The sequence below is a fragment of the Capricornis sumatraensis genome, chromosome 17 (genome assembly GCF_032405125.1).
Source record: "Capricornis sumatraensis isolate serow.1 chromosome 17, serow.2, whole genome shotgun sequence".
Classification (NCBI taxonomy): Eukaryota; Metazoa; Chordata; class Mammalia; order Artiodactyla; family Bovidae; genus Capricornis; species Capricornis sumatraensis.
In genome coordinates, this window is record NC_091085.1 from 78,723,221 (window position 1) to 78,746,247 (window position 23,027).

A 23,027-nucleotide genomic window follows, 5' to 3' on the forward strand; every position below is an offset into this window, starting at 1 on the left:
TTTTTGTTTTTATTTTGCTCACGTTGGTTAAATACCGCTTTTCTGACTTTTATGCCTAAGAACATACTCCCTGTACCTCTGAGATAGGACGGGTGGGGAATGTGTCCAGTGCAGGAAGAGCCCGTGCCCACACAGAGACCGGCTCTGATTGTCCTTCTGGCCACGCGGGTGGCACCCGGGACCGTGCAGGGGCACCTCTGGCCCATTTGTCCCTCAGATGAAGCGGCGGCTGGTGCACCTGTGGAGCTCGATTGTGGCCGTCCCGCCCTCAGTAGGGGATGTCGTTCTGATAGTACTGGATCATGTCGTAGGTCCGGCTCCTGTGGGCACAGGGCGAGGGGTGCTGTGAGGGGCTGACCCCTCTGAGCTGCCCTGGAGGCTCGGGGCCCAACCGCGGACCTCTGCCCCGCAGCGCCTCGCCCGCTGGGACCCTTGGAGGCTTCCTCCTTGGCAGCTCCCAGCTCTGCCCCATCTCCTCGCTCGTGGGCACCTAACGCGGGCTCGGGCAGACACCTGTCCTCAGCTGGCTGCCTCCTGTCCTAGGAGCTGAGCCCAGGGTGGGGGTCTGTGCACCCCCACCCAGCACACAGCAGAGCCATCTCGCCCCGTGCTGCCCGCCAGACTTCTCCCACCGGGCCACCAAGACCACGTGGCGCCCCCAGGCTACACGCCCTGGACCTTGGCGGGCCCACCGGGGTCAGTTCTCTGACCCCAGGGTGTGGGCCTGGCCTCCCGTGGGCCACCCCGTCGTTCAACCTGGAAACCTCCAGGCCACCTCTGACGGTCACAGCCCCGGGAACCTGTCCCCCAGAGTGTCACTGAGGCCAGGCCCCTCCGGTCACAGCCCCCGCAGCCCCTCACCCCGCCAGGCCGGGTGTCTCAAGGTAGTGGATCCAGTCACCTGGCCCAGGAGTGGCCCCACCCAGCGCCCCCTGGACACCGGGTGGGGGCACAGGAGAGGGCAGGACTGGGGGCTTGCCTGTTGCTAAGGAAGCAGCTCTGAATGACCTTCAGGATGAAATTCGCGGCCTCTCGCTCCGTCATGTTGGGGCTGAACCTGTGCCTGTGGGGGAAGGGCCACATCAGGGCTGCCGCCCTGCTCGCGTGCATGTGGTCTGGTGTCCTGTGGGGCCATGGTTCCCAGCTGGCCTCAAGGGTTTGGGACCCGTCCCAGCAGCTCCCGACCGTGGGGCCGGCAGCTCGGGTAGGATGGGCAGGGGCTTGGCCTCGATGTGCCCTAAGAAACAAGGGGAGATGGGCACATCCCCTCGTGGCCGCAGAAACCAGAGCGCACCTCGTGCACAGGTCTGAGTGTCCCCGGGGGCACCTGGCCCGGGTGGCGGGCCCCGTCTCAGGAACAGCCACCCCGGTGTCTGCCCAGGACATACTTGAGGAGCTTGATTGTCTGGCCACGGAAGCAGGGCAGGCCCGTGTCTAGCATGAGGGTGACCAGGGAGACGACAGCGTCCATGTAGGGCCTGGGGAAGGGCAGGGAGGGCAGTGAGCGGAGTCCAGCCTGGGCATGGGCCCTGCCCGGGTATCACCACACTGCTCTGTGGCCTTAGCCACGTGGCGTCGGAAACCACGGGCTCTGGCTCAGGAAGAAAAGCGAGGAGGGCACTTGGACTGACTGGAGGCAAGGCCGAGCCTGGGAGGTGCCGACGTGGGGGCACCGAGGCCGAGTGAGGCGCTCTGTTAGAGACGGCAGATGTGACTGGAGCCAGGCCTCAGGGACCTCCTGCACACGCCCCTCCAAACCCCAAACCCGCCCCCACACCCCAAGGTCTGAGGTGACCCGCGGGGAAGGGAGCGTGGGTGCGCGGTCCCAGCAGGGACCCCGCCCTCCCTCCTCTGGGCCGCGAGGCTCACCGCACAGCCAGGTAACCACGGACGCACATCTCCATGAACCACTTGAAGGGTGTGGCCTCCATCTTGCCCCCCATGATCATCACCATCTCGTCCGTCAGCTTGATGTCTGGCTCCCAGCCGAGGTTGCCTCCCGGGGAGCTTTCAAACATGAACCCGAAATCTGCAAAGCCCCGAAAATCCGCGGTGCTGGGTCAGCCGCAGGCTGGGACGGAGGGATAGAGCCCCGCCTCCTGGCTCCGCCCCCATGTGGATGCCGCGAGGGAGAGCCCCCCGCTCCCCCCCCCCCCGTCGATGACGGAAGGAAAGTCCCGCCCCCTGCCACCCTGCCCACCCACATGGAGGCCCTGGATGGGAAGCCCCGCCTCCCGAGGTGGATGACGGGAGTAAAGTTCCGCCCCCCACGTGGAGGCTGTGGATGGACAGCCCGCCCTGCCCCGCCCCCCGAGGTGGATGACAGAAGGAAAGTCCCGCCCACCCCCGTGGAGGACGGGGAAGGACAGCCCCGCCCCCGCCTGCCCACCGAGGTGGATGACGGGAGTAAAGTTCCGCCCCCACACGTGGAGGCCGGGGATGGACAGCCCGCCCCTCCCCGCCCGCCCACCGATGTGGATGAGGTGGCCCTTCTTGTCCAGCATGATGTTGCCGTTGTGCCGGTCTTTGATCTGCAGCAGGAACAGGAGGAGGCTGTAGGCCGCCATGCTGCGGATGAAGTTGTACCGCGCCTGCGGGGGACAGCGGCTCAGGGCCCGCGCGCCAGGCCGGGGGCAGGGCGGACCCGCACTCCGAGAGTCGGCCCTCGGGGGCCCACCCAGGGCTTCGCCGGTCCCAAGCAAGGCCATGGCTGCCCGGGCGGACCCAGACTGGAGGAGCCAGGCCGCCGGGCACCCACCTGCTGGAAGGCCAGCGTGGACTCGTCCCCGTACTGGCGCGTGAAGTAGTCGTACATGCCGAAGTCGGTCTGGCGGCCCAGCTGGTCCCGGGAGGTGCAGTCCGGGATGCACTCGATGACCCCGCACTAGGGAGGAAGGGCCAGGCTGCAGGCCGAGGGCCGGGCCGAGGGGCTGCCGGGCTTCTGCTGGGGACACTTACCCCAGGGGCGGTGGCCACCACCCGGTACGGGAAGACAAAGAGGTTCAGTCCGACCAGCTGGAAGATGTTTTTGAAGAGGTCAATGATCTGCAGGGCCAGCATGTCCTGGGAGGCGGAGATGCAGATGGTGGTGGGCAGCCACAGGGAAGCAAAGATTCACGCTTCTGTGTGAGGCCGGGCGCCGCGCCGGCAGCCGTGGAGAGGCCCCGGCCACCCGCACTGCCCTCCCGCCCAGCTGGGCTCTACCTGCCGGCAGTCGTCCCCCACTTTGAAGATGGCCGCCTGCCAGGAGATCTTCTGGCTGTCTGCCTCCTGCACACTGCCCTCCTCCTCGGGGTCTGAGCGGCACCGCAGGCCTGCGGGGAGAGGCCCTGTGAGGGTCCGGGGGCGCCCTGCTCACGTGCCTGAAGGAACCCCGAGAACCTTAGGGATCGTGCCTTCAAAGCCCGAGGGGGGCCGATGAAGGCCTGGCAGACACCCGGGCCGGTGGGTGGGGCCACAGGGCGGCGTCTCTTCCTGAGAACAGCTGAAGACAGAGCCCCCTCTCGCCGGAGCGAGGACCTGCGGGCACTGTCAGGGCTGGGCCCCATGAGGGGGTGCACAGCAGGAGCCAGGGCCACACCCTGGCTGGTGTCCTCTCAAGCCCACGCTGGTGGGCCTGCGGAGTGGGACTGCGTGTGGTAGCAGGGCCTCGCACAAGTGGCGAAGGCAGCGTGGCCCTGACCAGTGACCGTGCCTTCCCAGAGACAGAAGAGGGGGGACTCCGGCCGAGGCCGAGGACCAACCAGGCCCTGTGCTGGGGGGAGGTACAGGACCCTGCCCGGAGGGACACCCTGGGCTCAGCACCAGGAGACAGTTGACGCCTGCCACGGAAGCCGGCCTGCCCGTGGCCGCTTGCACGGCGGCCAAGCAGACCACCCTCCCGGGGTCCCCGTCACTGCACGTGTGCCCGCTGACCCCAGATGAGGGGCCGCACTGACCTGCCACCATTCACAGGAACCCCAGACTACACGGGACAAAGCACTGACCTTCCTTCTCAAGCTCACTAACCCCGCAACGTTTCACCTTGAACTTCGCCAGATACGGGGCTTTGGCAGCGCTAGAAGACAACAGACTGTGGGCGCGAGGGACGGGGGAGGGGCGCGAGGGACGGGAGAGGAGGTACGGGGGAGGGGGGTGCGCGAAGGACTGGGAGGGGGCGCGAGGGATGGGGGAGGGGGGCGTGAGGGACGGGGGAGGGGGGATGGGGAGGGGTGCGCGAGGGACTGGGAGGGGGCGCGAGGGACAGGGGAGGGGGGATGGGGGAGGGGGGTGCGCGAAGGACTGGGAGGGGGCGCGAGGGACGGGGGACGGGGGCGTGAGGGACTGGGAGGGGGGTGCGCGAAGGACTGGGAGGGGGCGCGAGGGACGGGGGAGAGGAGATGGGGGAGGGGGGTGCGCGAGGGACTGGGAGGGGGAGCGAGGGACTGGGAGGGGGTGCGAGGGACGGGGGGAGGGGGGATGGGGGAGGGGGGTGTGCGAGGGACTGGGAGGGGGAGCGAGGGACGGGGGAGGGGGAGCGAGGGACGGGGGAGGGGGAGCGAGGGACGGGGTATGGGGGATGGGGGATGGGGGAGGGGGGTGCGCGAGGGACTGGGGGGGTGCGCGAGGGACTGGGAGGGGGCGCAAGGGACGGGGGAGGCTCGAGGGACGGGGGAGGGGCGCGAGGGACGGGGGAGGAGGGACGGGGGAGGGGGGTGCGCGAGGGACTGGGAGGGGGCGCGAGGGACAGGGGAGGGGGGATGGGGGAGGGGGGTGCGCGAAGGACTGGGAGGGGGCGTGAGGGACGGGGGACGGGGGCGTGAGGGACTGGGAGGGGGGTGCGCGAAGGACTGGGAGGGGGCGCGAGGGACGGGGGAGAGGAGATGGGGGAGGGGGATGCGCGAGGGACTGGGAGGGGGAGCGAGGGACTGGGAGGGAGGTGCGCGAAGGACTGGGAGGGGGAGCGAGGGACGGGGGAGGGGGTGCGAGGGACGGGGGGAGGGGGGATGGGGGAGGGGGGTGTGCGAGGGACTGGGAGGGGGAGCGAGGGACGGGGGGATGGGGGATGGGGGATGGGGGAGGGGGGTGCGCGAGGGACTGGGGGGGTGCGCGAGGGACTGGGAGGGGGCGCGAGGGACGGGGGAGGCTCGAGGGACGGGGGAGGAGGGACGGGGGAGGGGGGTGCGCGAGGGACTGGGAGGGGCGCAAGGGACGGGGCGGGGGCCTGCGAGGGGCAGCCGGGGGTCGCACCTCTGCATGGGCGTCCCGGACTTGTAGTCAATGTCCAGCACGATGGCCTCGGGGTTGCTGGGCAGGTAGCAGCCTGCGAAGGTCGGAGGGCTGTCACGGGAGCGGGCGGGATGCAGGACACGCCGCCACCCAGCACGCAGGCCCGCCCTGGGCAGACGCGGCGGTGCTGGGGCCTGGAAGCCCGCCCTCCCTGGCTGCTATTTCTCTGGGTCTGTCCTGACGACCACATGGCCCTCGCCACCCCCACAGACACGTCTCCGAGGGTCGCCTGAACCCTCAGCTTCCTGGGTGCCCCACCACAGGACACACAGGAGCCCTGGCCCCGCCCGCCTGGCTGAGCGGGTCAAGACGAGAGGACGCCCCAGCCTGGTCTGGGGCTGCAGTTCCAGAGCCCCCCAGGGGGGGGTCCCCTGCCTCGCTCACACGGCCCAGCCTCGCTCACACGGCCCAGCTCCGCCCTGCAGCCGGCTGGCACCCCAGGGCCTCCGGGATGTGTCCGAGCAGCAGGAGTCCTCTCAGAGGCTGGGCGGGGCTCAGCCTGGTCGGGAGATGGCCCCCCAGGGCTGGTGGCCACCGTGGAGCAGGCCTGGGCACGCAGGCAGGGCCAGAGTGTGAAGAGAGCGCGTGTGTGGCAGTGAATAACTGAGAGCTGTGCGGTGACATCCAGGCTCCGTCCTGCCAACCAGCAGCACCAGGGCGGGGCACGGGCCCTCATACCATGGGACCCAGCACACTGCGGACGCCCCTTCCCACGCACACTGCCTCTGCTACCCTGGAGCTCGGGAACCTTCTAGAACCACAGCTGCTGGGGACAGGGCTTGGCCTTCAGAAAACAGCTGCAGCCAGTAGGCCCACAAGTGGCCGCTGGGCAGGGCAGGTTCTGGAGACGGATGCCAGGCACCCAGGGCCCGCGCCCCCTTCCCACCAGGCTCCACCCCGCTCACCAGGCTGCACCTTCACTTCAGACAAGGCGGACAGGCAGGCCTTCTTTCTTTCGTCGCCTTTGGGGTACGGCCTGGGGACCAGGACAGGGAGGCTGACCTTCACGCTTCTGGCGGCAGGCCCTCCTCTCTGAGGGCCGCTGCCCTGCGTGGCCTCCGGCGGCCCCCAGACCTCTATGCCCCAAGATGAAGGGCTGACGTGGAATTGCGCCCTCACATGCAGAGGGTGGCCCAGGGAGCCCACCCCGACAGCCAGGCGAGGATGGGGTGACTGGGCATGAGCCGGAGCTCTGGGGACAGAGGGGGCCAGGGTCCTTCCCCGGGGTCGGCCAGTGTCAACCCCAAGGCCCGTCCCGCACAAACATGGGGCCAGGGTGTCTGAGGTTGATGTCCGCCCCGCGTGAACGTGCACCAGAGAGGTTAATCGAGACAGGGCCCCAGATCGGCCAGTGGGTCGGGCTGCCTAACGGTGCTGGGCCCCTGGGAGCCTCCAGAACAGTGGCCTCAGGCCCGACGCGAAAACTCATACGTGCTTCCCGTGCACCTGAGGGGCCGCGGGAGCCCAGGACAGCAGGTAGGCTCCCAGCCGGCTGCTCTGCGGCGGTGGCCACGGGGCAGGGGGCGAGGGCTGTGCACACCGCCTCCGGGGCGGCTCGCCTGCGTGGGGCCTGGAGGTGCACTTACTTGATGATGGCTGACACGTTGGTGATCTTGTTGAAAAAGTCAAACTCCCGCTGGTAGAAGTCCTTGGCCGGGCCGGAGAGGGAGCCCGTGATCTCCTCCACCAGCTGCTCCAGGAGATCACCGATGTCGGCTGCGGAGTTGCTGTGGCTGAGCCTGGGCCCGGGGCCATCTCTGTGGACCCCACCCGGAGGACGCGCGGGTTGGCCGCCCAGGGAGTTGCGGGACGGAGCCGCGGGGCCGGGGGCTGAGGTGGGAGTGGAGGGGTGACCTGGGCAGGGGCCCTCACGGGGGCCGGCACTCACGATCCTTCTGGTGGCCCTCTTCGTCCATGTAGATGTTGGTCTTCATGTTCCAGATGAACTGGTGTGCCAGTAGCTGGGACTGGGAGGCGGCCCACAGGATGTACTCCCGCACGTAGCCCATCTACCAGGGCGAGACTGTGGTCAGCCCGGCCCAGCCCCGTGAGGCCCTGCGCTGGCTGCAAGCAGCTGTCCTGGGCCGAGGGGCCGGCATGTCAGCCTGCCAGCCGGCCACCACATCTCAACTCAGGCACGTGCAGCCTCGCCCCCGCTCCCCCCGACTCTAGCCTGCCTCTGCTGCTGTGGAGCAGGAGGTGTGGGCAGGCGGGCTTCCACCGCCACCCTGTGAGCTGCCCAGGGGCGGGTGGGTGCCAGAAAACCCTACAAGCTGGTGGTTGCGCGCTGTGGTCCCTGCCCACCTGTGACCTCTCCTCCCCCGTCATGCCCAGCTCAGGGTGAGTCCCCGGTCTAGGTTACGAAGGCGCTGGCCTTTCTGGAAGACTCCTGGGGGGCAGCCTCTCCTGCCCCACAGCCGTCTCTGCCCCCATCTGGGGCCCCTCCCCCACCATCTGGTAAAGTATTCCCTGGTCGGATGTCCTCGACTTGGTGGGTGCACTTCCCAAAGAGGTCAGGCTTCAAAACACCCAATTCTAACTCAGCAAGCAGAATGGACGTTGAACCGTGAACATGCAACCTCCGGTGCAGGCTTGGGGCTTGGCCGGGACAGGGTGGTCTGGGGGCCCTGGGCTGGGCCGGGAGGGCACTTGCTGGTGCCCGGAGGTGCAGGCTCGGAGAGGCACCGGGCACAGCGGGGTCACCCCGCAGGTGCTGTCTGTCCAGGCCCCTTCGGGGCACGCCCTCGCTCATGGCTGAGTTGTCCCGCCCCCCATCTACACACTGAAGCCCCATGCTTGCTGGAGGCCTCACTGTTTGGAGATGGCTGGAGATGCGCCTTTGAAGAGCTGGTGAAGTTATGTGAGATCAGTGGGGGCCTCATCTAAGCTGACTCGTGTCCTCAGAAGAGATCGGGACACAGACACGAAGGACACAGGGCGGTGGCCCTGTCTCATGGCGAGGAGAGGGGCCTCGGGGGAGCCAGCCTGCCCCACCTGGACCCCAGACATCCAGCTTCCAGGCTTGTTCAGGTTCTGAGCCCGTGGACTCCTCCAGGGTGGCCCCAGCTTGCTAGCACACCCGGCCTCTCCTCCCAGGAGACAAGAGAGCTGGGCATGGGAGTCAGGGCCTGCCAAGACCCCCTTCCAGAAGACAGGTCCCGGGCCAGGCTGCCCACGCTGAGTGGCGGCCAGCGATGCTTCCAGAAGCTGCTCACCTGCACAGCAGGCCTGGGCCTCAGGCGCTGGACGGCCATGTAGTGGGCAGAGCTTGGGCTCAGGCCCTAGCCCTGTGCCCCTGCCTGCCCGGCCCTCGGGGCTGGCGCACTCACCTTGTCGTACCTGAGCGCCTGCACGATTTGGGGGATGTAGAACAGGATGGCGTCCTGTGGGGGGCAGGGTGCGGCTGTGACTCCAGGCGGGGGCCCCAGGAGCCCACCCCGCCTGGACCAGCCTCATCCTCCACCAGGCTGGCCCCACGGCGTGTCCCTGAGTGCCTCCCACTCCACAGCAGTCGGGGGCAGCCCCGAGGCCCACCCGGCAGATGGGCTCACCGGCGGAAAGGATCGCAGGACCTTGACCCCGTACTGCGCCGTGAGGGGGTGCGGCGGGTACATGCTGGAGAAGTAGGACAGGCCCGTGGGCGGGTCCGCGGGTGCCCAGCACAGCACGTGGCTGAGCTCGGGCGCGTCGGCGTCAATGGTGTGCCAGGTGACCAGGAACTGGAGGGAGGAGGGGTCGGGGGTGGTCCTGAGAGGCATTCTCAACAGCAGTGGGCATGCTCTGTCCGCCAGCGCCGCCCCAGCCAGGGTGGAGCGCTGAGGCCGTCTTCTGTAGTGCACGCCTCGTCCCAGGGCGGGAAGCGTGGGGGAGCGGCGCTCACGCCCCACTGCGCTCAGGGCTTTGGTCACGCTCCTCCAGGCGGCCCCGGGGCACTTCAGAGTCTGTGTTCCTGCCCTGGCCCACCACCTGCCCCCTACCTTGATGGCTTCCGGGATGTCGCTAACGGCTCCCGGGTCCAAGCGCACCAGCCGCGTCACCTCGTTGCCGATAGCCTCCGTGTTTTTGAACCTGCAGGCGCAGAGGGTGGGGCGCAGGCACTGAGGACGGGGCCGAGGAGCCCAGGACTGAGGAAGGCGGCCAGCGCCCAGCAGCGTCTGAGCACCCTCGCTTCTGGCGTGTGCGGTGACCCAGGACAGAGGGCCCTGGGCCAGGAAGGGTCTGCCCTCCCCTTTCAAGGACCCCAACGGCCTTGGCCAGGCCCCAAGCAGCCCGTGGGCCAGAGGGCACCGCAGCGGGTGGGAGGGCGCAGGTGAGGGGTCAGGCCGCCCTGCATGGACTTGGCGCCCGTGGGAGGAAGCACTGGGCAGGCCGCGTGGGCTCAGGGGGTGACAGGCCCCCTGGACACAGGCACACGGGGCGGGGGTCTGTGAGGACTCAGCCCCCTCTGCTCCCGCCAGCCAGAGCCGTCGGGAGAGCTCACAACACAGGCACTGCTGCCCAGGACGCCCCGGGAGTCGCCGCAGCCGCTCCCTTTCCTGGTCGAGGAAGGCGGGCCTGGGGCTGCGGGGCACTGGGCCTCGGCGTAGCCTGGAGCGCACCTGGCAGGCAGCTGCACGGCCAGGTGCGGCGAGATGCCCCAGGCAAGGTTGACGTTGTCCTTCCACTGCTTCTCGCTCAGGCTGCTGTACTTGGACCTCCAGTTGGCCACGCTGCTCTCCCCCGCCTGGTCCAGCTCCAGCTCCGGGGCAGACAGCGGGTTGTACCAGGTGATGAGACGCTCGATCTCGGTGGCCTGGGGGACAGACAGGGACATGGCTGCACCTCTGCGTGCCCCCAGCCGCCCCGCGGGCCTGGCGGGCGGGCCTCACCAGCAGGGACAGCAGCAGGGTCCGGCGCTTCATATAGTATCTGTGCAGCTGGGAGCCCCGGTTGGTCTTCTTGGACATACCTGGGGCGGGGGGTGGACACAGGGTCTTCCCTCAGAGACGCTCCACGACCCTGAGAACCCGAGGGACCCAGGTGAAAAGCCCCACTGACCTGACTTCTTGGAGATGGTGGACATGCCGCTGGACAGCGGGTACGTGTTGATCCAGCCCTGTGTGGCCTGCTGGCGAGAGCCGACCGCAATGTCCAGGTTGCTCCGGGTGTCCTGGTTGTCTGCAGGCAGACACAGCATTCCAGAAAAAGGCACTTGGACCTTCTGCGTGGACGAGGCAGCCACGGGGGAGCAGACGGGGGGAGACGGCTTCACAGAGAGCCAGGCACCTGGGAGCTCCAGAGGACCGCTGCAGCACACGCTTCCTACAGCGCGCGGTGCTCCCCGAGCTCAGAGCAGAGCAGCCCGAGTTCCGCCCCCAGTAGCCATGGGGCACCTGACCCCCAGGTGTGCTTCCACACGGGGGGTCCGGGGCAGATGTGGGGCCGCCAGCCCTGCTCCGAGAGGAGTCAGGAGCCACTGGGACATTCGCTGTGGCTGCCGTCCCCCGTCCTATGGCAGGCCGCCTGTGTGTGTCTACTGCGGAGACCCTGGGGCCCCAGCTGCTGCAGGCAAGGGCCTGACCACGGGGACGCCCCCACGGCACTTATGTTAGAGTCGCTCCGGACAGGACTGCCCTGCTGGGCGGCAAGGGACCGTGCCTGACCCCTCGTGGCCCACCGGCCGCAGCCCAGGGTGGGCTGACGGGTGTCCAGGGAGCCCGTGGACAGCCTGGTGCTGGGAAGCTAGGCCGAGGGTGTCCCCTTGCCAAGCGTGGCAGGGCAGGGGCGAGCGGGCCGGCGTACCTGGGGGAGCAAGCTGGCTGGCAGTCAGGTACTTCTTGTCTGAGAACACGGCGGTCCAGAACTTGACCATCACGGTGACGTCCTCACGGAGCCTCTTCTCCCCCTGAGTCGGGAACCTCGGGGGGCAGCTGCAGACAGGCGGGGGCCAGGGTGAGAGCCAGGCGCGGGGCGGGGGGACCTGGCCCGGGGCGGGGCGGGGGGCACCTGAAGTAGTCAAAGGCGGTGGAGTAAATCTTCTCACGGAGCACGTTGCGGATGGTGGCGTTGGGCAGCACGTCCGCATGCAGCAGGGACAGGCCGAGGGTCAGCAGCCTGCAAGGAGGGCCAGGTCAGCGCTCCGGCTCCCCCTGCCCGAGCTCGGGGCCTGCCTACGGGCAGTGGACCCCACCCCGGGGCCCCCGGGCCTCACTTGAAGCGGGGCCCGATGGCCGCCACGTGCCGGTTCATGCTGCCCGCGGCGCCCCCGATGCTCAGGGACAGAGCACGCTGCAGGAGGCTGCAGAAGATCTCCACCTGGTCGGAGCTGCAGTACTTGGCGATCTCGAACCGCTGCACCAGGAACTGGGGGGGGGGGGGACACACCGCCTGTGGGGCCTGCCGGAGGGCAGGTGGGGTCTGCAAGGCAGGGGGTGGGGGTCTGCGGGAGAGGAGGGCCAGCACCGCCCCCTCCTGGAGGGGCATCTTCAACCTGGAGCCCCGGGGTAACCCCCCAACCCCAGGGGAGAGTGGGAGGAGCCTGGGGGGCACGTACGTCGATCCAGATGTAGTGAGGGGTCACCTCGGGGGCGCACGGTCTGGGCTGGCTGGCTTCAGACGCGGCCAGGGGGTCTGCTTCCTTTATCTCCGCAGAAAACAGGCCAAACTTCTGCTCCACGGTCATCTGCCAGGCCCCGGCCATCTCCCGCATGAACTGCAAAAGCCTGGCCGTCAGCACCTCCGTGCGGCACAGGGAGGGGCCTGCTGCGCGTTCTTGTCGGTGCTTAGTCATGAAAGGAGGACACGCTCGCTGGAGACTTAGGAAACTGAGGGCGTGTGAAGGAGAGTGAAGCCACACAGTCCCATGATGGCCCCACCCACCACCTGCTCAGGGCCTCCAGAACCCAGTGCCACCTCCACCCCACGGACCCATGACGACACCTTCATGCCCCAAACCAGGCCTGGGAAGAGCTGTGGGGGCCAAGTGGAGCCTGAGTCCCCACCATCAAGGTGTGGGGTTTGGAGGGAAGCAACTCCTTCCAAATGCAAACAGATAGAGAAAAACAACAGAATGGGAAAGACTAGAGATCTCTTCAGGAAAATCAGAGATACCAAGGGAACACTTCATGCAAAGATGGGCAAAATAAAGGACTGAAATGGCAGGGACCTAACAGAAGCAGAAGAGATTAAGAAGAGGTGGCAAGAAGAACTATACAAAAAAGATTTTCAAGATCCAGATAAACATGACGGTGTGATCATTCACCTAGAGCCAGACATCCTGGAATGTGAAGTCAAGTGGGCCTTAGAAAGCATCACTACGAACAAAGCTAGTAGAGGTGATGGAATTCCAGTGGAGCTATTTCAAATCCTGAAAGATGATGCTGTGAAAGTGCTGCACTCAATATGCCAGCAAATTTGGAAAACTCAGCAGTGGCCACAGGACTGGAAAAGGTCAGTTTTCATTCCAATCCCAAAGAAAGGCAATGCCAAAGAATGCTGAAACTACCGCAGAATTGCACTCATCTCACACTTTAGTAAAGTAATGCTCAAAATTCTCCAAGCCAGGCTTCAGCAATACGTGAACCGTGAACTCCCTGATGTTCAAGCTGGTTTTAGAAAAGGCAGAGGAACGAGAGATCAAATTGCCAACATCCACTGGATCATCGGAAAAGCAAGAGAGTTCCAGAAAAACATCTTTTGCTTCACTGACTATGCTAAAGCCTTTGTGTGGATCACAACAAACTGGAAAATTAGAGAGATGGGAATACCAGACCATCTTACCTGCCTCCTGAGAAACCTGTATGCAGGTCAGGAAGCAACAGTTAGGACTGGACATGGAACAATGGAGTGGTTCCAAAATTGGGAAAGGAGTACGTCAAGGATGTATTCTGGCATCCTGTTTACTTGACTTATATGCAGAGTACATCATATGAAGTGCCAGGCTGGATGAAGCACAAGCTGGAATCAAGATTGCTGGGAGAAATATCAATAACCTCAGATATGCAGATGACACCACCCTTATGGCAGAAAGTGAAGAGGAACTAAAGAGCCTCCTGATGAAAGTGAAAGAGGAGAGTGAAGAAGCTGGCTTAAAATTCAACATTCAAAAAACTAAGATCATGGCATCTGGTCCCATCACTTCATGGCAAATAGATGGGGAAACAGTGGAAACAGTGTCAGACTTTATTTTGCAGGGCTCCCAAATCACTGCAGATGGTGACTGCAGCCATGAGATTAAAAGACGCTTACTCCTTGGAAGAAAAGCTATAACCAATCTAGACAGCATATTCAAAAGCAGACACATTACTTTTCCGACAAAGGTCGCCTAGTCAAAGCTTATGGTTTTTCCAGTCGTCATGTATGGATGTGAGAGTTGGACCATAAAGCTGAGTGCCGAAGAATTGATGCTTTTGAACTGTGGTGTTGGAGAAGACTCTTGAGTCCCTTGGACTGCAAGGAGATCCAACCAGTCCATTCTGAAGGAAATCAGTCCTGAATATTCATTGGAAGGACTGATGATGCTGAAGCTGAAATTCCAATACTTTGGCCACCTGATCTGAAGAGGGGACTCATGGGAAAAGACCCTGATACTGGGAAAGATCGGGGGTAGGAGGAGAAGGGGACAACAGAGGATGAGACGGCTGGATGGCATCTCCGACTCGATGGACCCGAGTTTGAGCAAGCTCTGGGAATTGTTGATGGACAGGGAAGCCTGGCGTGCTGCAGTCCACGGGGTTGCAAAGAGCTGGACGTGACGGAGCAAGTGAGCTGAACTGGCTCCTTTCAGGGCAGGGAGGTAGTCAGATTCTGAAGATGCCTTCGAGGTAAAAGGTCGACCTGGCAGCATCTGCTAAGGCTCGCCATGCAGTGAGCTTCCTTCTGGGCGTTTACAGCCAGGGGGCGGCGGGGCCAGGCTGGGCCCGGGCACTTGAACCAGGGGCCAGAATTGCCTCCCACCTCAGCGGCACTAAGGCCCTGACTCCTGTGCTGCACGAGGTCAGCAAGGCTGCTCGCATCTTATCTTCCCAGAAACCCAAAAGAGATGGCAGGAAGCCGGCAGGGCTCGCCTCCGAGTTAGGGCTGCAGCTGATCTGTCTGCCCTCCTTCCTGCCCTCTGTAACAGCACACGGTGCCCGGTAACAGGAAAGTCCAGAAACTGAAGACACAGCAATAAAGGGCGCGGCCCCTCTCTGCTGAGGCGTGGCAGGGCCCGGCCCACACCTCGCTGTGGAGGCGAGGGGGGCGACAGCCAGCCAGCAGCCCTGAGCTGGCAGCAAGGGCCCGAGGACAGGGGCCAGCGTGGGGCCGGGGGCCTCAAGGGTGGTGGGCAGAGCGCGTGCGAGGAGAGGCTCTCCACAGGCGGCACTTCCCTGGCACACCCGGGGCCAGCGTGTCGTCTGCCACAAGTGGCGGATGGGGCTAACACGGCCGAGACCTCAAGCCAGCCTAGTGACCGGTGATGGCAGGAGGCAGGCTGGAGTCTCACAGACCCCAAATGAAAAGCAAAGCGCCGGGCAGAAAAACTGTTCCGTAAGCCCTCTCCTAATTTTGGCGAAAGAATAAGAAAGCGAGGGCGGGTGTAAGCCAGGAAGCACAGCCTTTCTCGCCAAGCCTCTGCCCCCCCAGGGTGCGGCCTTCCCTGCAGCCCCACGGAGCCCCGGCCCCCAGGCCCCGTGGGCTCCATTGCTTCCCAGGGTGTCGGGTCCACAGGCACCAACTTCAGCACAGATGACCCTGATGCTAGAACTAACCAAGCAGGCAAGGACCATCACATAATGACTACAAAGACATTCAAAGACTCACAGGAAAAGACAGAAGAGGTGACAGAGATTTGTCAGCAAAGAAGTACAAAGCATGAGAAAGAAAGGGGAACCCTAGGCCTGAGAATTATAATCCTGAAACAAAACTTAACACTGAAAGTGGTTTCCCGACAGAGCGCCTAAGGCAGGGACCGTCCGGGGAAACTGCACAGAGCCCGACCGAAGTGGGCCAGACTGTGAGGCAGGGAACGCGGCCCGCGGGAGGGCCGGTGAGCGTGGGCACCGCCATCGTCTCGAGGTCCAAAACGAGCATCCCCAGAGCCCAAGTGAGGAGACGGGGAAAATGGCGTAAAAAGTATGAAACACTGGCCTCAAGATTTGCAAGTGTGATGAAGAGTCTGAAATCTCTAAATTTAGTAACTTCAGGAAGTCCCAACATAAAATACACAGAAAATCATACGCAGGCACCTGAGACTCAAGTTATTAAAAGATCAAAGATCCGAAACCACACAGCTGTCAATTCTGGACCGCAGACCCGGGAAAACCTGCCTCTGTGCAGGATGAAGGAGCATGTTCCCACCGCCTGCAGCCCAGGAAGTGCGGAGAGAACCGCGGACCCGGGCTCCCACGGGAGGAGCGGACATGGTTTGGACAGACCCGCCGGCTTAGGAAAAGCCCAACGACACACACAGCGCGGTTAAAAGGCGCGTGTCACGTGCAGCAGCAACACAGACGAATGTGAGTCACGCACGAGCTCTGATGGGACGGGACACAGCCGTGACCACAGCGCCCCCTCCCCACAGTGACAAGAGCCGTGTGAGATGGCAAGGTGGACATAGGGTGCAGGACCCACGCCGTCACCCTGGGCATGCGGTCGGAACCTGCCGCGGGCCCTGAAGACAGCCCAGCACCGGCCGACCTCCCTCTAGGGGGGCACGGCCAGTGACCCCTCACCTCAGCCACAAGTGTGCCCCTGCCTGAACAACCCAGTTGCATCCTTGGAAGTTATCCAGCTAACCCCCTCAGGGGCAAGACACAGAACCCCCTTCTGACCGTGCATCTCAGCTTAATAAAAGCAGGAAAACCGAAGCACATCCGTGTCACCATGGCAATTAATGGGAATCTTGGAAACATAAATCTGTTTTCAGATGTTATGTGACCCTCCTCTCCTTGGGCCCCTCCAGCAGGAAGTCCAGAAACATGGGCACAGGGGGCTGCCCTCCTGGGCAGCTGGGACCTGGCTGCTGTGGATAAACACAAGTGCCCTGGTGGCTCAGACAGTTAAGAGTCTGCCTGCAGTGTGGGAGACGCGGGTTAGATCCCTGGGTCGGAAAGATCCCCTGGAGAAGGAAATGGCAACCCACTCCAGTATTCTTGCCTGGAGAACCCCATGGACGGAGGAGCCTGGCGGGCTACACTCCAAGGGGTCACACAGAGTCGGACACGGCAGGGATGGAAGCCACCGGCAGAGCGAGGGCGCCCCCTGCCGAGCGCTGGGGGAGCAACAGCGTCAGGCACCGCGGGTCCCTGAACCCAAGTCCCCTCTCAGCTGGGAGTGGTTCCTGGGGTCAGGCTTTCCCATCACCGTCTTGCTGACATGCGAGGCCCCGGGGGGACAAGGGTGCTTGCCCGGGGTCTCCACGCTCCACAGCCAGGGGGCCAAGGCTGGCTCTCCACCCCCTCGGGCCCCATGGCCAGCGTCTTACCGGCACCTCCACCCCGTTCTTGCCGGCCAGCAGCCACTCCCAGCAGGCCAGGGCGGTCTCCATGCCGTGCTCGTTGAACATCTGCAAGGGGGCCCAGCACAGGTGGTGGAGGAGCTGCGGGTCACAGTCTGCAACCAGGGGGACGCCGTTCAGAGGCCCCGACGGCGGGCCCGCGGCCCCCACCCCCGCGCACAGCGGCCGTGGCCCCTGGGCCAGCACCTCTGCTGCTGATGAGCCTGGCTGTCAGCTTGAACATGGCCTGCGTGTACTGCTGAGCGTCGCCGGCACCCAGCGCCGCCCTCAGCTCCTGGACCATCATCTTGTTCAGGTCCGAGGTGTGGCCTGTGGCATCCGAGAACCGGATCATTCCGTACACCTGCAGGCAGTGGAGGTGCTCGTGGCCCGGCCGCCCAGCCCACAGCTCCGTGCCCGCGCTGAGTGCCAGACGGTCCCCGCAGCCCACCTCCCGCCCCCAGAGCTCCTCCTCCAGAAGCACCTGCTGCTCCCAATGCTCTGGACGGACCCCCAGAGCAGGGGGCTTCTTGAGTCGGATGTTTTTCTTTCCAAGACTTGAGAAGAGCTCCCACCCCTTTCAAAGACTGGACCTTCCCCAGAGACGCACCTCCCGCCACCCCTGGGCGGGGGAGGTACCTCGCCTGCATAGCGGTTGCGCAGGTTCAGTGAGGCCATGAAGTTGGAGTAGTCCTTCTTGACACAGGCTGGCCGCTCCGTGAGCTGCGTCGCCTGCGAACACACCATGGTGGCCGCGCCATCCAGCACGACCCCGTCTACCGCGCCGACCCGACCCCGCAGAGCGCCGGCCTCCGCTCTCCGTCAGAAGCACAGGCTGCGGCTCCCGAGTCTGGGGCCTGCCGCGAGCTCCCAGGCCGGGGCCGGGCCCCGACCACGGCGCACGTACCCCGAGGCTGGTGCTCTGCTTGTTGTAGCCGGCGTAGTGCAGGACGCTCTCCGTAGCCATGGCCAGCCCCGTGTGCTGCGACAGCCCGGACACCCAGTTCTGGCGCTTGCTCAGGTACTCCTGCCACGGGACCGCGGAGCTGAGGCGTGCCTCTGCGCGGCAGGCGGGCAGCCAGCCGAGCCTCCAAGCCCGGCGCCACCCCGCCGGCACCACACTCCCCGGTCAGCTGCCCTGAGCTCCTCCGCAGTCCCACCGCACGCCCCACCCCGGGCTGGCACATCTGCCCCAGGTGCCCCCACTGTCCCTGGCCCCACACACCAGCACCGTGTCTGGGTAAAGCTCCCGACAGCTGGAGGGAGCTCACCAAGGCCGCTTCCCGCCGACCTCAAGGAAGTACCTGCAGGTGGGACTTGGTGACCGTGGGCGCCCACTTCATGGCCTCTTGAAGGATCATCCCGCAGCGCGCAGCGAAGTCCTTGACGATGCTCTGGCAGAGGGGGCGAGGGCAGGCAGCACTCAGCGCCCCAGGGCTGGGCTGTGGCCCCGGGCCCCGCTCGGCCCTGCCTGCCTACCTCTCGGGCCTCATAGGTGTCCGGGACGGTGATGCGGTAGGGCACGTCGGGAATGTCGTAGTACGGCTGGTCCTTGTGGATGTCCTGGGAGCGCAGGGCCCACCTCGCACCGCGTCCCCACGGGCGCCTCCCTGCCCCCGCCCCCGCCCATCTGCGACGGGCGGCCCCCGCCCCCCAACTTGGGGCGTGAGGCAGGCTCGGCGGGGCCGGGGCACTCACCGCGCTCAGCGACAGGGAGAGGGTCTGCAGGATGTCCAGCATGGTCTTCAGCACCGTCCCGCTCCAGAGCAGGTGGGGGAACCTGCACCCAGAGCCCCCTGCTCAAGGCCCAGAGCCCGCCGCCCAGAGCTGTGCTCCTGAGACCACCCAATCCCACTGCCCTGGCCGCCACCAGCCAAGCCCCGCTGCTCCCCACGGGGCCGTCTCCATCCACGGCCCCTACCCCCACACTGAACACGGCAAGACGGGACCCTTGAGCCACAGGGGCTGGGGGCACCGGCTGCACTCGCAGAAGCCCGAGTGTGGCGACAGCCGTGTGTGTGTGTGGCACCTTGGGGTTCACAGGAGGAGCTGCCGGGAGCCGGGCGCCCACGGAGTAGGCTGCGGGCGTGGAGGCCGGCTCAGACACACCCTCTGGCCCTGCCTGGACGGCATCTGCTTCGGGGACCATGCAGGCCTGTTCCTTTTCTGAGGCCATCACTGGGCCGTGGGGCAGGCCCAGGCTGCCCTCAGTGCCCTCCCCCGGCAGTCATTCCGGCAAGGCAGGGACAGCGTGGGGTGCAGGGGGCTCAGGGCAGGCCCGGTCCTCCTGTGGGCCAGGGGGACACCTGGGGCCTCTGGGGGGCTGCGGGCTGGGGGGCGGTGCGCGGCACAGCAGGGAGCGGAGCTCACTTGTCCACCAGCCCGGACAGGTACTTGTCGGCGACCCTGCGGATGCGCTTGTGGACATGGTTGAAGCTGACCAGCAGGAACTGCGCGTGCCGCTCCAGCTCCTCCTCGTTCTCCTTGGTCTTGGCCTGGGTTCGGAACACACAGGCTGCAGGCCCCGTGCGTGCGTTCTGGCGGGCGTGCAGCAGGCCCCGTGCGCACGTTCTGGCGGGCGTGCGGCAGGCCCCGTGCGTGCGTTCTGGCGGGCGTACCCCCAGGCTTACTTTCTCCGCCATCGTGTTCAGGAAGGCGTCGAACACCTTGTCGGCGACAGCAATCACACACTGCATCATCCCTGTGACATGGGGGCGTCAGTGGGGGGCCGCCCCGCGCCCCCGGCCGCACCGGGACGTTCCCACCACCCTCTTACAGGCGCCTTCCGAGTCAGCACACGGCCCTCGCGGCAGCGCGGCAGCCTGCCTCTGCTCTCCCACTAAAACGCAAACAGCGCCCAGGCCGTGCGCCGCTTCTCTGCTGCCTCGACTCCAGTATTCCTGCGGGGTCTTGTCCCTTTTCTTACGTTAGGTTCGCTTCACTAGGGCTTTGGTGATGGGCACGCTTTGACAGCACAGAGAGGTTCGAGTGTGGTCCTGCTGGGATGGTGAACCTCGGGTCCATGCATAGCACCCAGGGGCCTGCAACTCCTCATGTCTCACACAGACTCATGTCCTGAAAGCTCCCAGGAAAGGAGGACGCGGCCTTAAACCAGGTGTGGCCCACAGATCCTACTGCTGGAGGCATGTGGGAGCCGCTGGGTCTGCTCAGGAGTGGCAGGCCTGCTGCAGCACACAGGATGCCCCAGGGAGGGGGAGGTGCCCCACGGCGAGCTGTCTGCTCTTGGCTGACTAGCCCCTCTAACCGCTGCTCGTGAGACGTCTCTGCCCATCAGCTGCAGGGCACCCTTCCTACCTGGTCACTGGCACCAGGGGTGGCCCTACACAGGTGCCCGACCTCTCCCTGGACCCCGTGGCTCTTTCCTGGTCTCCCTCTTTCCTGATCACACGAGAGGAGCACCTACAGTCGCTAATTTACAAACACTTGGAAGAAACGGGCTTCCCTGTAGCTCAGTTGGTTAAGAATCTGCCTGCAATGCAGGAGACCCGGGTTTGATCCCTGGTTCAAGAAGATCCCCTAGAGAAGGAAATGGCAACCCACTCCAGTCCTCTCGCCGGGAAAATCCCCAGGGACAGAGGAGCCTGGCAGGCTACAGTCCGTGGAGTCGCCACCACCCGTGGAGGAACAGTTAGCCGCTGCCCACACAGGCACACGGGGACACGCACACACCACCTCCTCCAAGACGGCGTCCTGGTGTGCTTTCCCTTTTCTAAGCAAGACAGCAGGGACGTATCCACGTGTGGGTTCTGCACCCTGGCCTTGGTCTTCTCAGCAGCAGTGCTGAGAAGCAAGACCGCGCCTCAGCCACGCGCCGCCCAGCACGCCCCTGCTCCCAGGGGCCCGGGCCACGTGCTACGCTCATGTTTCTGAGGCAGCATGCAGCGGCGCGGAGCTGCCTTCTCCAAGCACACAGGGAGCGCACTCCATCTATACCACTAAACCCAAACGCACCTCAGAGGCCCGCGTGCCGACTTACCGGACTTGTCTTTCTGGATCGCTTTGTCCTCAAAGTAGCAGAACACCACCTGGAAGCGGTCGGGGTCGGTGGAGCGCAGGACCCTGCGGGATGGCCCGGGTGAGCGCACAGCTCGGGCCGGCAGCCGCAGCGCCGCCCGGATGGGCGAGGCCGTGGGCATGGCTGCCCCTTCTGGGGCCTTGAGGGCCATGGGTAGGGCTGGCGGCCGCACCGGCGGCAGTTCAGCGGCCTGGGCCCAAGCGGAGGTGGCCCCCTGGAGCCTGGGGGCATCGGGGGCTCAGGAAGCAGGCGCACACAGAAGAGCGGGAGCCTGGGCTGGCGCCTCTAAGGACGCTGATACGCCAGGAGGAGCGGCACAGCCCGAGCCTGGACGGTGCGCGCAGGGCCAGCCCGCGTACCTCATGTACTCCAGCCGGTAGACAGACAGCAGGTAGGTGGACATGGCGAAGTCCAGCTTGCCGATGAGAGTGGACACCTCGGGGGCCGGGTCCAGAAGGTTGATGATGGTGCTGCGCAGCTCGCTCAGCTCGGCCTGTGGGCGGTGGGGCTGCGTGGGTGCAGGTGGCCCCATCCTGAAACCGGCCCCACAGACACGCAGGACCAGCCCTCTCATCCCCGGGAGCTTCCCAAAAACCCCGCCTGGAGCGCCGTGCTTGGCAGGGAGGCATCCTTACGGGCGTGACTGTGTCGTTCTTCATGGCTGAATTGTACTGGAGGACGGACCGCAGGGGCTCTCTGCTGGGGAAGGTGAGCAGCGGCGACTTGGTGGCAATCTCACAGACGCCCTCGTACCACTCCTCCGGCCAGAGTCCTGCAGGACGGGGAGGGCTGAGGCGCCACCTGGCTCGGGAGGCGCCCCACTGGGGCCCACGCTGACAGCGGCTCTAGCCGTGGGCCCCTTGCCTGAGCCGGTCTCAGGATGGGAATAGAAACAAGTCTGTTTCCTAAGTGAGGCAGGGCCCCCGAAGGCACGTGGTGTCCCAGAACCCTAAAGCACGTCCCCACTGTGGAGGCAGCAGCCACACCGGCCGCCCTGCGCGTGCACACGCCCTGCCAGGCCCCTGGGCCTCACTCTGCACTGTCCCTGGGGCCCTACCTGAGCCCTCCACGGCAAAGCCCATCAGCACCGAGTACAGCCAAAAGTCCCGGAAGAGCTTCTGCAGCCTCGGCTTCGGCTCCTTGATGGGCGGCAGCCGCCGGGTGAGCTGGCGGAGCAGAGGCAGAGAAGGGGGCTGTCTGCACATGGAGCTGAGCCCTACGGACGTGAGCCCGTGACCCGCCCTCCAGGCCTCCTCTCAGAGGAGCAGCCACCTGGCCCAGGAGGGGAAGGCTGGACCAGTGGCCCCCAGCAGGCTCCCTGGAAACTCTCCCGTGCCCTCGAGTGCAGGCAGGCTTTGTGCTGGGAGGGCCAGCCCTGCTTCACCACCAGGAAGCAGGCGGCAGCAGCCCCAGGACCTCGGCCAGGTGTTTACAGGTGGGCAGCATGCCTGCAGGAGCACCAGGCCTGAGGCAGGGGTGGGGGGTGCGGGGTTGGGGGCAGGGAGGCGCAGGGACCATGGGCAGAACCCAGCGCATGAAGCAGGTAACAGGTGAGCCTCTCGGGACTGGACTCCCCGCCCCCGCCCCCGTGGCAGCATCCCGCTGTGTGCGCGCGCGTGTGTTGGGGGCCTCAGGTATGGAGAATGGTAAACGCACACAGTACCTGGCAGACGCGTAGACCCTCCTGAGCTTCTGGGAGAGGCCACGCCCCCACACGGTGCTAACTAACCCACCGCAAGCGGGTCTCCCCGGCCCAAACATGCACTACGACCTATAAGCACCGGGTACGTGCCAGGTGGTGGCCAGGAACAGGGTGATGCCCACCACTGTGGGGGGATGCCAAGATGGGCCCCTTCACCCACTGTGGGTAGGATGATAATCAATACAACTCTTCTTGGAAAGTGAGTTCAAAATACGCACCATAAACGAGACACCCTGGGGCTTCCTGGCAGTCCACGGTTATGACTGGACTCGCACTGCCAGGGGCCTGAGTTAAGCCCCTGGTCAGGGACGAAGACCCTGCAAGCTGTGCAGCACGACCCAAACAAATGGAACCCCACAAACCAGACCCAGAGGCGACCAGGGCCGACGGCCCCTGCCAACACCCCGAGAACCTCCGGAGACCGGAACCCCACAAAGTAGACCCAGAGGCGACCAGGCCCCCGAGCCTCGGTGTGGCCCTGCTTCCCTGCGACACAGGGGAGTTGGGCTGGGTGCCCAGAAGGGACCAGGGCCAGCATGCAGGCCTGGGCCAGGGTCTCCTTGTGG

At 65.3% G+C, this 23,027-nt stretch overlaps 1 protein-coding gene across 3 annotated transcripts in view; it reads right to left on the reverse strand.

Moving 5' to 3' along the window:
* Positions 1 to 23,027, reverse strand: part of PI4KA (phosphatidylinositol 4-kinase alpha) — a 58,447-nt gene continuing 35,420 nt past the window's right edge. For 2 of the 3 annotated variants that reach the window (XM_068990114.1, XM_068990115.1), the window contains 36 exons: positions 21,817 to 21,925; positions 21,395 to 21,531; positions 21,119 to 21,252; positions 20,721 to 20,803; positions 19,354 to 19,424; positions 19,094 to 19,218; positions 18,422 to 18,503; positions 18,203 to 18,286; positions 18,028 to 18,117; positions 17,631 to 17,750; positions 17,363 to 17,455; positions 16,931 to 17,087; positions 16,712 to 16,839; positions 11,801 to 11,959; positions 11,459 to 11,610; positions 11,254 to 11,361; positions 11,050 to 11,177; positions 10,306 to 10,425; positions 10,137 to 10,216; positions 9,867 to 10,060; positions 9,246 to 9,336; positions 8,820 to 8,987; positions 8,598 to 8,651; positions 7,157 to 7,277; positions 6,855 to 6,984; positions 6,174 to 6,244; positions 5,230 to 5,302; positions 3,987 to 4,057; positions 3,205 to 3,314; positions 2,959 to 3,063; positions 2,759 to 2,884; positions 2,471 to 2,591; positions 1,870 to 2,029; positions 1,389 to 1,478; positions 980 to 1,063; positions 1 to 320 (listed from right to left, as the gene is read on the reverse strand). In XM_068990114.1, the coding sequence (XP_068846215.1) occupies positions 269 to 320; positions 980 to 1,063; positions 1,389 to 1,478; positions 1,870 to 2,029; positions 2,471 to 2,591; positions 2,759 to 2,884; positions 2,959 to 3,063; positions 3,205 to 3,314; positions 3,987 to 4,057; positions 5,230 to 5,302; positions 6,174 to 6,244; positions 6,855 to 6,984; positions 7,157 to 7,277; positions 8,598 to 8,651; positions 8,820 to 8,987; positions 9,246 to 9,336; positions 9,867 to 10,060; positions 10,137 to 10,216; positions 10,306 to 10,425; positions 11,050 to 11,177; positions 11,254 to 11,361; positions 11,459 to 11,610; positions 11,801 to 11,959; positions 16,712 to 16,839; positions 16,931 to 17,087; positions 17,363 to 17,455; positions 17,631 to 17,750; positions 18,028 to 18,117; positions 18,203 to 18,286; positions 18,422 to 18,503; positions 19,094 to 19,218; positions 19,354 to 19,424; positions 20,721 to 20,803; positions 21,119 to 21,252; positions 21,395 to 21,531; positions 21,817 to 21,925 (3,981 nt within the window). In that variant the 3' untranslated portion in view covers positions 1 to 268. The remainder of the gene's footprint in view (positions 321 to 979; positions 1,064 to 1,388; positions 1,479 to 1,869; positions 2,030 to 2,470; positions 2,592 to 2,758; positions 2,885 to 2,958; positions 3,064 to 3,204; positions 3,315 to 3,986; positions 4,058 to 5,229; positions 5,303 to 6,173; positions 6,245 to 6,854; positions 6,985 to 7,156; positions 7,278 to 8,597; positions 8,652 to 8,819; positions 8,988 to 9,245; positions 9,337 to 9,866; positions 10,061 to 10,136; positions 10,217 to 10,305; positions 10,426 to 11,049; positions 11,178 to 11,253; positions 11,362 to 11,458; positions 11,611 to 11,800; positions 11,960 to 16,711; positions 16,840 to 16,930; positions 17,088 to 17,362; positions 17,456 to 17,630; positions 17,751 to 18,027; positions 18,118 to 18,202; positions 18,287 to 18,421; positions 18,504 to 19,093; positions 19,219 to 19,353; positions 19,425 to 20,720; positions 20,804 to 21,118; positions 21,253 to 21,394; positions 21,532 to 21,816; positions 21,926 to 23,027) is intronic. The other variant, XM_068990116.1, reaches the window with a different exon arrangement.